The following is a 17,156-nucleotide window of genomic DNA, read 5'->3' as shown; positions in this document are numbered from 1 at the left end:
TTTTGAAATGAGCTTATGGGAAGCATCAGAATGGCATGGGGGGTATTTTCAATTTAACATTGAGGAATGCAAAAAATCCACGCTGGCTATAGTAGTACAGCCACTCTCGTGGCTGGTGATTCCTGTCTCTTTGCCAAGCCCCTTGGAGTAGGCCTACAGTTTGTTAATAGGGTATATTACAACTGAATTGGTTGCCAGTTCATTTCCAGGCCCAATTGAAGGTGCTTAATGCCCTAAAAATGTTTCTGAAAGACCACCTCCCTTCTGGAGATCAGCAGAGGGGGCCCCTCTTTGTACTTCCACCGCCCTCAGAAGTGGGATGTGTGTGGCATGCAAGAGGGCATTCTCTATGGCAATTCCCATGTTGTGGAGTTCCCTGCCCAAAGTGGTGTGTATGGTACCTGCATTATATAGTTTCTGGCATATGTTAAAGATGCACCTCTTTACCCTGACCTTTGACACCTGAGATATACACGTTTTTGTGGACCCACCCTATTCCTGTGATTGTAATTTGTTTTAAAATTCAATGGTAAAAGTTTAAATTGTTGTAACCTGATCTAAGACCTTAGGGTGAAGGGCAGGTAAGAAATATAACAACAACAATAATAATATATGCTTGCACATTATTAGAAGGAACTCCTCCTTGGTGGAAGAGTACACAGGTTGGGTGTTAGCGCTTCACTGGTTCAATCCAGGTAAAGGCTCTTGTCTGACATCCTGGTGAGCCACTGCCAGTCCAGAATAGTAGTCAATACTGAGTTAGATAGACCAGGGGTCTAACTTAGTATAAGGCATCGTCCTCTGTTCCATGCATAAGGTTCCAGGTAAAATTCACAGCATTTCCAGGAGTGGATTTTTTAAAAAGTCAAATCTCTGCTAATGACTCTAGTAGATGCCTTCCTTTGAAAGCCTGTGGAGCCACTTCAGTTAGAGGGCGAGATGGACCAAAGCTTTGAGTCAATATAATGAATAGCACAAAGGACAGAAATTGGATTGAAGACCTTTTTAGTCCTTGAGGCTCTCTCCCTCGCATGGCTGATACAGGAAGACAGTTGAAGATTAAAGGCCTGTCCCTTTCTTTCTCTCCCTGCCCCCCTGACAGACAGAAAACCAGTAAAGGTCACTGTAACAATGATAAAATTTGGGGGACCCATTTCTCAGCTTCTCACTCTTATGCTAAACAAAAGGCATTGCAAAACAGCTCAGAATGTTTCCATCTTGCAATTTAGAAGGTTTATTGCAAATCATTTTATTACCATGTTATTTATGGGACCTGAAGCTGCTCACGTCCCCCCTCCTTGTATATCTGTTGTGTTCAGAGTCCTTGGACTCTTCGTCTGAATACAGACCCTTATTTCTATGTTTTGCACATGTACGGTTTTATTTTAAAGTTCCTTTGTTGCATACAGTTACATGCAGACATCTGTTCTCCCTCCAAAACTCCTTTTGCCCTCACCACTTATTCTTAAGTTCTGGATAGAATAGTCTGTGCTTCACCCAGAGCAATCTTAAACCCTAGCCCTGTCATTGACACAGTTTATGTGGAAGAGAGAAGGAAAGCTTGTACAATTTTTGCATTTTATGTATATAAAAAAAGATGCTTTAATATAGAATGTTTTAGTTTGTAGTGTGAGAATGGGTGTGCAGATACTGAACTAAGAAGCAATAATTCAGTTGGTTGAGCCTCTTGCTTCCAGTTGCATTGGACACTGCAGAATCCCTCTTCCACTATTTTCACCCCCTAAAGGTGGGTTAGGGTCGTTTTCAAACCAATGAAGCTGTTGCTTGTGTGCAGCCCAGAACAGATTTGCATGATATCTGATTTAGTTGGCTGGCTTCTACCTAGAGATGTGCTAAGCCATAGTTTTCCCTATTGCTATACAAGAACCTTGGGGTTAAGCGAAGCGCTGCCCCCGGCACACCATAGAAATTAGTATTTTATTTTTATTTAATTAACCAAATCCAAATGCCACTTGATTGTAATAGAAGCTCAAAATGGTTTACAAAAAATAAAATAATCAAAACGGTTACAAACAGGGTGTTAAAATTGCCATGCTGTGGCAAAATAATGGTTCATCTAGCTTGGCAGGCAGACCATTTGTTCTGCCAACTGCCAGAGGACTTGAGGGAGGGTTGCACACATCACCATCCCTTGGTTTAATCCCAGCATCTGGTATATACTGCCTTGGGATGATTCAGTGATGGAGGTGTGTGTTTTAACTTTGAAATGCTTCTTGCTCCATCAGCTTCTGGATTAAAAGAAAGAAAAACAGTCCAGCTCTGAAGCATATATTTTGGGACTTGCACAACACCTAGTTTGGGCTCCTGGCAGCCATGCCTGAAGTCCTGCTGCTTGTTAAGAAGGCTATTTGTGTGGCCTCCATTTTCACACTGCTAGGGGAAGGACTGTAGTTCAGTGGCACAGCCCATAGTTTGCCTGCAGAAGGCCCTGATAGGGGATAGAGTTTGGAAAGACTCCTGTCTGAAATCCTGGAGAGCTGCTGCCAGTTGGTGATGAAGACAGTATCCAGCAAGATGGACCAGTGCTGTAATTGGTGTAGAGCACCTTCCTAGCTTGTTTTGTATGTGTAAAGTTGCAGCGAAGGGATGGTCCAGTGAAGCCAACGTTTTGTGTTGCAACATGATATGTTGAGTTGTAGTCATGTCATATGGAACCAGACAGTCCTTGTAACAATGCTATGGCCATCTGAGCTTCTCTCAAGGTAGTTATAATTGTGCTGGGGCAATCAGGCTATGACTGAAATAACTCCACACGGTTAGGCATGATGGTTGCTCCACACTTAAAGAACATAGTCGCTGATTACTAGTTCTGTAATGTTATTGGCCCAAGATGAGTTGCTCCTCCTGACGTGGAAAGGCTTAAGATGGGGAGTATCATTAGTTACACTGTCACAGTGTCATAGCTCAGGGTTGCCTTATTAGCTACACTTAGCTGATATCTCATAGTTCAGTGTTGCTTTATTGTGGTGAGAACCTTGAACCCAAAGATTTCCTCTGTGGTATTAGTGTGATAGCAAGGGCAATATGAAGGTAGAGCTGTTTTTTTTTTTTTCAATAATTTTTATTCAGATTTTCATAAAACATACAAGACAAAATCATAAAACATTCAAAGACAAAAAACAAAATCAAAAATAGTTAAACAAAAAGAAAAAAAGAAAAAAAGAAAAAAAAAAAAACAAAAATAAAAAATAAAGAGTAAAATATTGACTTCCCATTTGTCAAAGATCAAATCAGTTATAAGTCTATAATATATAGCAATCCTGTCTCTTAAGTCATATTATAAAATCACTTTCCTCCAGTAGTTATCTTACTTAATCATCAAATCTCATAAACATTACTTTATTCTTTCCACAAAAAGTCAAAGAGGGGTTTCAATTCTTTAAGAAATATATCTATCAATTTTTTTTTTCCAGATAAGCATATCGATTAATCCATCTCATTACTAATTATGATAATCTTATTGTCATAACCATAGTCAAAATAAACATTTCAATTAATCCATCACATCAGAATCTGTTAGGTTCAGTAATTTCAGTAGCCATTGTTCTATTATCTCTATTAGTTCCATTTTCCATCTTCCATCTTCAGTAGTCTTGTTAAGTCCAGTAATTTCAATATCCAATCTTCCATTATCAGTATTCCATAATAATCTTGCTGTCAAAGCCATAGTCATATAATAAGAGTCTGATGGGAATTACCTCTATCCCAAATATTTTCTTGCCATCCATTCTGAATAAGTTGCTGAAATACTGCTGTAAAATCATATCTCTGTTCTTTTTTTCAAAATACACTGGGTCATCTCTTAAAAGTTTTTCCATTGTCACATGGCTGCAGTTAATTCCATAGATTTTCTCTATATTGGGCTCCATCACATCATTCCAGTCCAGAAGATAATCCATGCCATTGATAACTTTATCTCTAGAGTCTTCATTAATTTCTTCAGAGATAACATTGAGTTCCAAACAATAGATTTTATTTCTAAAGTCCATAGACTCCAAATCTTGTTCCTGTTCCACGTTTGTTCCAATCTCCGGGATCTCCTCTCTCACAGGGACCCCTATTCCAATCTCCAGGGTCTCCTCTCTCACAGGGACCCCTATTCCAATCTCCGGGGTCTCCTCTCTCACAGGGACCCCTTCCAGGGTCACCTCTCTCACAGGGACCCTTATATCTTTAATCTCCTGCTTCATTTTACTCAATTCAATTTTCGTTATCTCAATCTCATTCATTATTCTCTGAAACATAGTTATTTCCAGATTCTCAGCCACTTTCTTAATTGCCATTTTAAAAGAAAAATATAGGAAAACCACTTCTTATTTCAGCAACAATTGGGTTAATACTCCAAACTTGGTGACATCACAGTATAAACAGAGCAGACAGCCTTATCTCTCCAATAGTTAAGTAAACAAAATGCAGTTCCCAGGATCGAAGCAATTAATGGCAATCGTCAAGAAACAGATTCGTCAAAATAAAATAGACCAAAAAGAGAGTAGTCTCAAAACAGTATAATATTTTTCAAAATAAAAATCTGGAATAGAAATCCCTCTTCTGTGTGTATCTTTAGAATGCAAATCCAGGACAGCTTTTTGCAACAAAAACAGAGATAAGCTATTAATTAGTGCGTAGCAGAGAGAAGTTACGGCTCCCCAGTGAGATGTCAAAAACCGATCAATCTGGCAAATCTCTTTTAAACAGCAACAATTTAAGTCAAGTAAAAGAAAAATATAGAAAGAAGGGTGCTTGCCTGTTAGTGCGTTCTCTCTTAGAAGATAAGATGAACGTTCGCTTTAACAGATAGAGCTTGCTGTTGAAAATCCGTCCCACCTTCGTCGGCTGGACCTCGTCCCATAAATTAATGAGATCTGGTCGTCCCAACAAAAATAGGCTTTGAGGTTAATCTCTTCGTTTCTCCCTACCCGGGAGAAGTTTAATCAGTCAAAAAAAAAGAAAAAACTGACTGATATATCTGAATAAGCTTCTTTTGAGGCAGGAGCCCGTCTCAAAAGCAGGCACAGGCTAAGTCACCCTTCCCGGAAGTCGAAGGTAGAGCTGTTAAAAGCAATGCCAGAAACTTTGCAATAGAAAGCCAGGATCTGACCATTTATCTCTTCTCAATTCATTTTCAGCCTCAGATTTTAATGTGGGCCATCATCCAAAACCTTATCTTTCATGCATCTTGTATGTTGCATGGGAATTGGTATTCTGCAGTTCTTGGGTTTTAAAGCTTCTAGTCCTTATGGTTGTAGATAAAATCTGATTAAATAAGTGGACACTTGGTAAACCTCAAAAGCTAGGTTATGGCAAACCAGACCTTTGGTGGATAAGGGATACTCTGTGATTGCAAAATGCTTTGTTGCTACTAGGATTCATAAGCCTGTTGTTGGCATATGAATCCTGGTTTATTAGGGGAAAAACAAGATTGCAATCCCAGATTTGGACACAACACTAAGCCGACCTCTTCCTTGTTTGTTTACTTACTCATGTAAAGGGAGGTACAAAGTGGGGGTGATTGTTTTTTATTAAGTCACATTTTTTATTTATGTGTGAATGCAGCCAATACCTGCTGAAAACCTGAGGCCAAACTCTATTTGACAGTGTTTAAAAAGCATGGGACTGTCTGAAACACATAGAGGATGGGTAGGTCCAATTTCTAAAAGCAAAGGAGCTGTGCAAGTGAGGGAAGCTAAACCCACCCTCCTCTTCCCATTGCTTACCTCTCCCAGTGATTTTCCCTTTTTGCTGTGATCATTTGTGCTGGAACCCTGGCTAGGAAAATAGTGCCTGGAGAGAAGCACTATAAGAAAGTTAGATGTGGGTGACAAGAGTTCAACACAACTGGTTTGGTTCTTTGTACACAAGGGTCTACTGCTGTTTCCCTGCTTATCACCAAGAGTGAACATTTTATCCATGTAAAATAAGCAAATTATGTGCAAATTTCCCATTTTTTAAATGCAGGTGGCAGAATATTGAGTGTATCCTCTTAGCCCAGAGCATGCCCTCCTGTTTCTAGGATTATAGGAAGCTGGTGAGTTAATTCATTGTTCCATCTAGCTTAGAATTGTCTACACTGACTGGCAGCAACTCTCCAAGGTTTCAGATGGGACACTTCCAGCCCTCCCTGGAGATGCTGGGGATTGAACCTGGAACTTTCTGCATGGAAGGCAGATCCTCTACTACTGAGCTATGCCCCTTCTTCTTCTGCCTTTTCCTTCTTCGTTTCTCCAGTCCTTCATAAAATGTTGCTTACCTACTGTCAGAAACAGGATGTTGCAGTAGATGGGCCTTACCTGTTCAAGCGTGGTGGCTGTAATTTTTAAATTTTTCATAAATCCTCACTTGTTGATCAAACACTGAAAGATGCAGTAAATGCCTGAAGAATTCTGCATACAGAATTTTGTGACACCATGGTTATAAAATGAGACTAAATGTAAATGTACTGCCTTCAAGTCGATTCCGACTTATGGTGACCCTCTGAATAGGGTTTTCATGAGGCTGAGAGGCAGTGACCGGTCCAAGGTCACCCAGTGAACTTCATGGCTATGTGGGGATTCGAACCCTGGTCTCCCAGGTTGCAGTCCAACACTTTAACCACTATTGCCAGATTTCAGGCTTTGAGGTGGGAGACAAAATAAATTATAGTACTTTGCCTTACTTAATAATCAAGCTTTAGAGTTCTCCAGAATTTTTCCTAGATGTTACACAAATCGAGGGTTTGGGGTTGAGGGGTTTTAAAAAAACCAAATTAGTAGACGGAGACTGCAGATAGAATTAGTTACTAAGCGCTTTCAGGTATCTGGTTACTCCTAGGATTCTGGAATGAAGAAGCAGTGGCCGATCCCCATTTTTTAAAGTGTAAAGCCCAGCTGTTGCTCAGATTTGTCTCATGCCTTAAGCAAAATTCAGATTCCTGGTCTGGCAGAAATAATATATGAAGAGACACTCAGGTTTGGCACAGCTGGTGATTAATCCAGCTATATAGGTTAGGCCTAGAGAATGAGCGTCATGAGAGAACAGGGATCTGAACCTTGGCCTCACCATGCTTATTGGTTTTCTTCAGTTACTCTAGCTTTGTTGATGACCATGATCTGCTTCTCACTGGGTGGTAAACCTGTGTCTTGGAGATATCACTTCAGACTTCAGGTGTAGGGGCTCATATGATTTGAATGCTCTCCTATTGGGGGAGGGGAGAGTATCTGTATAGAAAGCTAGCACCACAAGGAAAATCTTTCTCCCTGATGTGTTGGTTTTCTACGCTGAGAAATAAAATTAAAAAAGGAAAAAATTGAAATCGCACGACCACCTGCAGTCTGAAGTGGTACAGTCCAGCACTGGTTTGCCGCCTCAGTGGGAATCTGGAATCTGTTTGCTTCAGGACACATAAGATGGCGGTTCCTCCTCATGTCCCTCTCCTTGAAATCGTTGCAGTTGCCATATGAAAAACATATATATTCCTTGGCTTGTTTTAGTTATTTAATTTAAGGATTTATAAATGTCTTCCTAACAAATGGATCCAAAATATCAAAAGAACAAAAAGGTAAAGGTGTTTATAAACCATTCATGCTTAGAAGTGAATTAGAGATTTGTAGCATTCCCCATATCTTTTTTTTTTTTTAGGAGAAAAATGTTGATTAGTTAGTGAACCTTTCACAGAAACTTATCTGTAAATGAAAAAGAAAAAGTGCCAACTGCAGCTGCCACACCAAAGCTACAAATGGTCGTTTAAAAGCTGCAGAACATCCACTGTTTCCTCAGGGGCTCGCATCCTGATGCACTCTGGCAGTTATGGAACTAGTCAAAACAATGCAGAAATTGCAACCCTGTGAACAAAAAGTTTGTTTCTCTTAAATACACTTTAGATAATCAAAACAAGAAGAGTATATGGACAGTGTTACATCCTCTTTCTCCTGAAATCCCGCCCTGGGCTCCTGCTGGGAGGAAGGGCAGGGTATAAATCAAATAATCAATCAATCAATCAAATAATAAATAAATATACTTTTATTTGACCCCCCCCTTTTTAACGGAATGCTGCTTTACTGTCGTCACTGCTTCTTTCTAAAATCTAAATGTAGAACACAACATATAGCTGCAAACATATGTTCTGCATTCCAAGGAATTACAGGGGAAACAGTTACTGGGCGAGGTACTGTGTGGCAGTCTAGGTTGTTCCTAACTATGTCAGTGAGGTAGCAGGCAGTTGCGTATATCAGATGACCTTTGAGTGCCCTAGCAGGAAGTGGAAAGGTTTGCTAGTCAGCTGTGCAAAATCTGAGTTTATGCAGGCAACACTCACAAGATGGATGCCAGAAGCGGTGAGTGTGTTGTGGTGTTCAGACTTAACTTGCTGCAAGCTCTTGAGGCATTTATTACTTTCTTTCCACTTGGGCATTGTGGTGTTGTGTGTGTTTTAATTTTCTAGGGGGGGGGGATGTTCAAGATAGATGTAAAATGCTTATTTTGATATGGCAGCTACAGTTGACACTGTCTTTTTTTTTTAAAAAAAAGATGTTAATAGGAAGATTTCAGAGCCCTGACTTTCCAAGACACTAGCTTTAAAAGCAAAGGAAAAATGGTAATTGGATGAGCTGTGTATGCAAGGCATGATGCTAGCAGGGCTATTTTTAGATAGTCCAAGTGACAGTCCTTACTTACCAAATGTAGTCAGACATTTGCTTCAGAATAGGCCTGGGTTAGTTATTTTGTTTTATTCTCTCAAGGGCAGAAACTGTAGAGCATTCGCATTTCAGAGTTATAATACATTTTGCCTCTGGATAGGTGGCTGTTAAGAATACCTTCTGTCAGTCTGTTCTGTCTGCTCTGCCCCCCCTCCCCGTGTGTGAATGTCTGTCTGTCTGGATACATTTGGCTTGCATTTTAAAGATTGGATTTTAATTTGAGTATTCAACAATTATACCATCTGTAAATTAGGAAATAACTGTACTGTAATTGTTAGTCTTGAGTAAAAAAAAAGTAAAACCCCAAGTTCAGATATTCATGCAGATCACATGAATGGGTATGTGTACGCACGCACGCACGCACGCACACACATACATACACACACACATACACACACACACACACACACACACACACACACACACAGGCTTGTACTTGTGACCTAAGCTATAGGGGGCCATGGCAGAAAAACAACATTCACTTATTTCTAAGCTAACATGAAGCTGTATATACTGGTTCAGGCCTGAAGGTGCACAGTGGCTGCTTTCAGACATAATATTAAACCATGGTTTAGGGTTACACAAATGAACTGCAGCTGGGTGGTTCTTCCCCCCCACACAGTGTGGAGAAGTGTTTTGGCAGTATTTACTTTTGTTTTCCTTTAATCTTTGCTTGTTGTTGTGTGGAAACCTGGGGTTGTGGTTTATCACTAACTACGATCAGTTTCAAACAAGGCAACTTCAAACTGTGGTTTCCGAAGCTGGCTTGGTTAAGCTAACCATAGGCTGCAGAACTGAGTAATGGTTTAGCGTTGTGTCTGAACATGGCCATTTTCCTCTCCATATTTTTTGCAGTTAATTTGTGAACTGGTTGTGTTTGGAGTCAGTCCCCTAAGGCAGCTGCTTGTGCTACCATCCACAAGTATGCCATTTGCATGTATAATGGAAGGGACTCCTATTCATATGTTTCCATACTTAGCATGCATCTCCCACGTTGCCAAAAAAAGCCATCCATGATGGGGTCTTTTGTCAAGACTGCCTTTGAAAAGGCTTTTGACATGCATGCAAGCTGATCACAATATATGCTGTTCCTATGCTGTGTTTGCTGTTGTCGCTTCTTTTTTTAACCTAAGTTTGTTTTTGGTTGTATAATTGTTTTTAATAATTAATAGCATGTGGGATAAGTTCTAGAGAAATAGAATGGCAATATATAAATATGTTTAATAATCAAAAACAAAATATCCAGTGTGACAAAATCCTATGGTGAGGGAATGCAGTAATTATTGAATGATTGCCTTAATATCCCATGAAAGTAAAGTGATGCTCAAGATTCTACAACAAAGACTCTTGCCATATATGGAGCGAGAAATGGCAGACGTCCAAGCTGGATTTAGAAAGGGAAGAGGTACCAGAGATCATATCGCAAACATACGTTGGATAATGGAACGGAGCAGGGAATTTTAGAAGAAAATCACCCTGTGCTTTATAGATTACAGCAAAGCCTTTGACTGTGTAGATCATGAAAAACTATGGAATGCTTTAAAAGAAATGGGGGTGCCACAGCATCTGATTGTCCTGATGCGCAACCTATACTCTGCACAAGAGGCTACTGTAAGGACAGAATATGGAGAAACCGATTGGTTCCCCATCGGAAAGGGTGTGAGACAGGGGTGTATTTTATCACCCTATTTATTTAATCTGTACGCAGAACATATCATACGGAAAGCAGGATTGGACCAAGATGAGGTGTGAAAATTGGAGGGAGAAATATCAATAATTTAAGATATGCAGATGATACCATACTGCTAGCAGAAACCAGTAATGATTTGAAACAAATGCTGATGAAAGTTAAAGAGGAAAGCACAAAAGCAGGAGTACAGCTGAACGTCAAAAAGATTCAAGTAATGTCAACAGAAGATTTATGCAACTTTACAGTTGACAATGAGGACATTGAGCTTGTCAAGGATTATCAATACCTTGGCACAATTGTTAACCAAAATGGAGACTATAGTCAAGAAATCAGAAGAAGGCTAGGACTGGGGAGGTAAGCTGTGAGAGAACTAGAAAAGGTCCTCAAATGTAAAGATGTATCACTGAACACCAAAGTCAGGATTATTCAGACCATGGTATTTCCGATCTCTATGTATGGATGTGAAAGTTGGACAGTGAAAAAAGCAGATAAGAGAAAAATCAACTCATTTGGAATGTGGTGTTGGAGAAGAGGTTTGCGGATACTGTGGACTGCAAAAAAGACAAATAATTGGGTGTTGGAACAAATTAAACCAGAACTGTCACTAGAAGCTAAAATGAAACTGAGGTTATCATACTTTGGACACATAATGAGAAGACATGATTCATTATAAAATATAATAATGCTGGGAAAAACAGAAGGAAGTAGAAAAAGAGGAAGGCCAAAGAAGAGATGGATTGATTCCATAAAGGAAGCCACAGACCTGAACTTCCAAGATCTGAACAGGGTGGTTCATGACAGATGCTGTTGGAGGTCACTGATTCATAGAGTCGCCATAAGTCGTAGTAGACTTGGAGGCACATAACAACAACAAATCATGGTTCAAGTATTTGACTCTTCTTTTAAACTGTAGTCAGAAGTGGCTGAGATACTTCTGATACTTCTGTATTTCGTCAAGAAACAAGACCAAAACATCATTGATAGATTGCTGCATCAGGGGTTGCCAACATGGCATACTTGGTTGATTTGATGCCTTTGGTCATCCACTGTTGCCTGGAAGGCTTCTAATTCCCCCCCCCACTGCCCACTTGGACATGAGGTGGTAAATGTGGCTACCCTTTCTTTCTCCCTTGTAAAATACATGGAGCGGAAGAAGGAAGTTGAGAAGAGTGACATTCTTTCCCACTTCCTCTTTTAACTCCCTGTGCTTTTCAAGGCTTAGATTAATTTGACTGGATCCAACTTTTACTCAGATTGCTTAGAAAAGTGAAGTGTGGGTATGCACATGCTTTCTCTTTCTGTGTCTTGAGGGGTGGAGCCAATCTAGGGAAGGGATCAAAACTCCACGTGTGCCCATGGGCCTACAAAGGTTGGCAATTTGTGGGCTACATGATTGTTGAATTTAATATCCAGTGAGTGTTTTCCATTATTTTGTGTTCCATGCTCTGGGGTTGCTGAACTCTATCATCTTTCATTGCAACAGGACATGGCAAAGTGGTGAAAATGTAGCAGTAAAAAGACCTACTATAGTTTGAGAAGTATTCTTTGTGTTCCACCCTTCTTCCCAAGAGTTCAGAGCAGTGTGTTAATCCTCAAAACTTTTTTTCTACTGGGTCAGGTTCAAGGTACTTGTGTTAATTCACAAAGCTCTAAACAATTTGAGCCCAAAGGTATCTTAAGGCTCCACCTCAATCACTGAGATCCTCTGATGGGGCACTTATAGTGATCCCCATGTCCCTGAGGTTCAGTTGGCCCCCAACTGGGACTGAGCCTTTAGTGTGGTGCACCTTGCCCTGTGGAACACTCTGCTGGTAGAGGTTCGGCAGTAATCATCCCTTTCTTCTTTTTTCCAGATGTTGTCTGAAAATGGTATTATTTTTAACAATATGAATGCCTTTTATAACCAGCTGGTATCTGCTGATGTTTTATTGATGGTTTTAAATTATTTTTATCTGTGGATACTGTTACTGATTTTACTTGTATGTTGTATACCACCTTGAAATATTTTATGAAAGTGCAGATTATAAATACCAGGGCTGTAGAGTCGGTACTCCAAACCTTTGACTCCGACCTCTGTTTTTCTACTGTCTGACTCCGACTCCTTCGTAAATGGCAAATGTATATTAACTAGTAATAACATAAGAACATCATAAGAAGAGCCTGCTGGATCAGGCCAGTGGCCCATCTAGTCCAGCATCCTGTTCTCACAATGGCCAACCAGGTGCCTGGGGGAAGCCCGCAAGCAGGACCAGAGTGCAAGAACACTCTCCCCTCCTGAGGCTTCCGGCAACTGGTTTTCAGAAGCATGCTGCCTCTGACTAGGGTGGCAGAGCACAGCCATCATGGCTAGTAGCGATTGATAGCCCTGTCCTCCATGAATTTGTCTAATCTTCTTTTAAAGCCGTCCAAGCTGGTGGCCATTACTGCATCTTGTGGGAGCAAATTCCATAGTTTAACTATGCGCTGAGTAAAGAAGTACTTCCTTTTGTCTGTCCTGAATCTTTCAACATTCAGCTTCTTTGAATGTCCACGAGTTTTAGTATTATGAGAGAGGGAGAAGAACTTTTCTCTATCCACTTTCTCAATGCCATGCATAATTTTATACACTTCTATCATGTCTCCTCTGTCCCGCCTTTTCTCTAAACTAAAAAGCCCCAAATGCTGCAACCTTTCCTCGTAAGGGAGTCGCTCCATCCCCTTGATCATTCTGGTTGCCCTCTTCCGAACCTTTTCCAACTCTATAATATCCTTTTTGAGATGAGGCGACCAGAACTGTACACAGTATTCCAAATGCGGCCGCACCATAGATTTATACAACGGCATTATGATATCGGCTGTTTTATTTTCAATACCTTTCCTAATTATCGCTAGCATGGAATTTGCCTTTTTCACAGCTGCCGCACACTGGGTCGACATTTTCATCGTGCTGTCCACTACAACCCCGAGGTCTCTCTCCTGGTCGGTCACCGCCAGTTCAGACCCCATGAGCGTATATGTGAAATTCAGATTTTTTGCTCCAATATGCATAATTTTACACTTGTTTATATTGAATTGCATTTGCCATTTTTCTGCCCATTCACTCAGTTTGGAGAGGTCTTTTTGGAGCTCTTCGCAATCCCTTTTTGTTTTAACAACCCTGAACAATTTAGTGTCATCAGCAAACTTGGCCACTTCACTGCTCACTCCTAATTCTAGGTCATTAATGAACAAGTTGAAAAGTACAGGTCCCAATACCGATCCTTGAGGGACTCCACTTTCTACAGCCCTCCATTGGGAGAACTGTCCGTTTATTCCTACTCTCTGCTTTCTGCTTCTTAACCAATTTCTTATCCACAAGAGGACCTCTCCTCTTATTCCATGACTGCTAAGCTTCCTCAGAAGCCTTTGGTGAGGTACCTTGTCAAACGCTTTTTGAAAGTCTAAGTACACTATGTCCACTGGATCACCTCTATCTATATGCTTGTTGACACTCTCAAAGAATTCTAATAGGTTACTGAGACAGGACTTTCCCTTGCAGAAGCCATGCTGGCTCTGCTTCAGCAAGGCTTGTTCTTCTATGTGCTTAGTTAATCTAGCTTTAATCATACTTTCTACCAGTTTTCCAGGGACAGAAGTTAAGCTAACTGGCCTGTAATTTCCGGGATCCCCTCTGGATCCCTTTTTGAAGATTGGCGTTACATTTGCCACTTTCCAGTCCTCAGGCACGGAGGAGGACCCAAGGGACAAGTTACAAATTTACTGTAGTAAAATGGTAGCACGAGGCATTTCATCACCACCACGTGAATCATCAGGCTAGATTGATAGAACATAAAATATATTTATTTGATTAAAATTTCTGAACAAGAAAACTTTCCTAAATTCCTATGAAAGTTTTTATTTTGAAGTCGGAGTCGGTACATTTCTACCCAAAATTGCTTCCGACTCCACGACTCCGACTCCACAGCCCTGATAAATACTTAAATAAATGTGCAAATTGAGCACTCTCAACGCTTACACCATGTTTTGTAGGCAGGCATGATCAGAAACATATTTCTACCTGCTGCTGTTGGATCAGACCTTTTGGAAATGGTGCCTGTTGTATTTTGATTGTGATGATAGAAACCTACTGTGCTAATAGGAAAGAAAAGCTCTTTTTGTCTTGTTTTTAAAAGAGCTGTTTTGAAACCCATACATTGTTAGTGCCAGACTGTTTTTTCTGGTTCTCAGGAACCCCAGGTCCAAAAAAGTATGACTATGCTGTGCCCATTGCCTTCCCCAAGAGGCCTCTTCCATTTCTGTGATGGCACCATAGTGCACTCTCTTGGTACTCACCTGAGGTCATGCAGTTCCTTTCCTGGAGGAGCGGGTGAGAGAGCAATTATACTCCAATTCTGGTGTGGGCAGGGCAGACCCTGTCAGGGTTAAGGGCCTCTTTGGCGAGTCTGTTATCACAGTGGTGAACAAGCCAGATACCATTATAGTGATTTCCACATTGCTTTTCTGAGTCATCAGGGTGTTGTGAACTGCATATACGCTACATTTCTGTATTGATTTAATAGCTTCCAACTTCCCGTGTGTGTGTGTGTTTATGTTTGTGTATTCAAAGTGTGTGCATATATACATACAGTGTGTTTAAGAAAGTTGGGGGTTTATTGCTCTGTGATGGTACTGGAGACTATGCCTCCTAATCTCCTTTCCCTTAAATCTCTCTAGTTGTTGACCTCCTTTACTGGCGAGATGTGAAGAAGACTGGCGTGGTGTTCGGAGTCAGCTTGTTCCTGCTGCTTTCTTTAACGGTGTTCAGTATCGTGAGTGTGGTTGCTTACATTGCCTTGTTCCTCCTGTCAGTGAGCATCAGTTTTAGGATATACAAGGGAGTTATTCAGGCAATCCAAAAGTCTGATGAAGGCCACCCTTTTAGGTGAGTGTGCATGTCATCTTCCTTGTCACTCCCAATAAATTGCTGTAGGGAGGGAGTGTGAAGTTGTGAGTTTGTGCTTTTTTTTGCTTCCACTTGAGTGTTTTGGTTTTTTTTAAGCCAGGTTACCCATCTTAAATGATATTTTTTTCTTTTTTTTAATAGCAAGTCTTCATTTTGCACTTCTGATGCAGTCTTGTCAGTTAAATCATATGTATGCTGCCTTTCCATAGCAAGCCATACTCAAAGTGGCTCACAACATCAACAGTTTATGTACTTCGCTAGCATTTATAAGGCATAAACAAAATTTAAATGGTGATATACACAGTGAGCTAATGAAAATGCCTCATATTAACAAATATACAATAAAATCAAACAGTTGACTGATAATTCATAATGAGGTCAGACAATAAACATACAAGAACATAACCCAGAATAACAGCAAAAAAAAGCATCTCCAAAATTAAATCTTGCCCAGCAACAACCCCTAAACAATACCCCCCCCCAGTGGTCTCTAGACACCCTGAGAAGAAGAAGCAGCCTTAGTAGCTGGAGATGGTCAAGGCACCTGCCCTCCCAGGCCAGGTAGAAATGAGCCAGACAATCAGGGGGCAGATCTTGGAGGACCAGCAGCGAGACCAGATTTCCAAAGACATGGCAAGTGACAAAAACTTATGCAACAATTGGTGTAAGTTTTGCAGAGACTGCGTCCTATTGTTTGGGTAGCCTTAATTGCTTAATGGTGCAATTAGGATGCAGCTAGTTTGGGTATGCTTCATTGTAGTCCTATGATCTTAGTACTAGCATTGAATTACAGGTGTTAAATGTTACCTATTGTCTTTGGATGCCTTGGGGCAGGCAGGTGGCATATTACTTTATTGTCAAAAGCTTCAGTTCAGTGGCTGAAAGGGCCCTATCCTGTCTACTTAACCACCTGTCCTCTTAAAGTCGTGGGGCGGGATGCAGAATAGGTTCTCAGCTCATAACCCCAAATAGCAGGTGGGCTCATATAGGAGAAGGCAGTCCTACCGGTACGTTGAACTGGGCTTGGAAGCAAATGGGAAGCCAGCGCAGTTGACACCATTTTGTTGTGCTCTGGCTTATTCGTTCATAGATAAGTAAGTTGATAATGAACAATCAATTCCCCTGTTACGTGCAGAGAATGGTACCCACAATGTACCTGTCTCTGCTGATCCTGCCCACACTTCTCTCTCTCCCCCCATCCCCACCTCTTTTGGCCTGTTTGCAGTACAGCTGCTCTTGACACCAGCCTGCAAAGTTGCTGCGTCTCCTCCCCTGACCTCCTATCTCTGGACTGTGAACTCTTATTTAGAGCAAAGGTTTATGCTTAAGTATGTGGAAAGCACCCGACCCAATTTTAATTGAAGCAATCAAACATGGCAGAGTGACAATTTCACACTGTGGCAACTTGCGTGTCTGATCCATTAGAGAGGAAGGTGGCTTTCAAGTGGTCTCTTCCCTTTATAATGGGTGCTGTGTGACATGCAGCACATACGAACAACTTTGCAGATCTTCACATTAAAAATCACACACACTGATGTTTACTTTCTTCGTTCTTCATATTTACCCCGATAGATGGGTCCTAAATAAGAGACTTAAAAGTAATAATACAATACAATTCAACGCAGTAGCATTTTGTTACAATAATTACATTATAAAAACATTCATTTTCTGTACTAATCTTTGACCATTTGAGACAACGTAACCAATACCGAACCATCTCAGGACCAATGACACCGCTTTTGTATTTTTTTTAATTATTATCATCATCATCATCATCATCATTATTATTTACATTGGTATACCACCCTATAGCCAAAGCTCTCTGGGCGGTTTACAACAATTATGGCTGCCA

General features: G+C 40.7%; 1 protein-coding gene across 5 annotated transcripts in view; it reads left to right on the top strand.

The window, feature by feature from the left end:
• RTN4 (reticulon 4) overlaps window positions 1-17,156 on the top strand; it is an 86,696-nt gene that overhangs the window by 49,593 nt on the left and 19,947 nt on the right. For 4 of the 5 annotated variants that reach the window (XM_061625734.1, XM_061625735.1, XM_061625736.1 and 1 more), the window contains one exon: window positions 15,076-15,283. In XM_061625734.1, coding sequence (XP_061481718.1) covers window positions 15,076-15,283 — 208 coding nt within the window. Of the gene's footprint in view, window positions 1-8,238; window positions 8,331-15,075; window positions 15,284-17,156 lie in introns of those variants that run through there. The other variant, XM_061625739.1, reaches the window with a different exon arrangement.

The sequence above is a fragment of the Rhineura floridana genome, chromosome 4 (assembly GCF_030035675.1).
Source record: "Rhineura floridana isolate rRhiFlo1 chromosome 4, rRhiFlo1.hap2, whole genome shotgun sequence".
Taxonomy (NCBI): Eukaryota; Metazoa; Chordata; class Lepidosauria; order Squamata; family Rhineuridae; genus Rhineura; species Rhineura floridana.
Note: the sequence above shows the minus strand (reverse complement) of the source record. Positions and strands in the feature narration are given on the sequence as shown.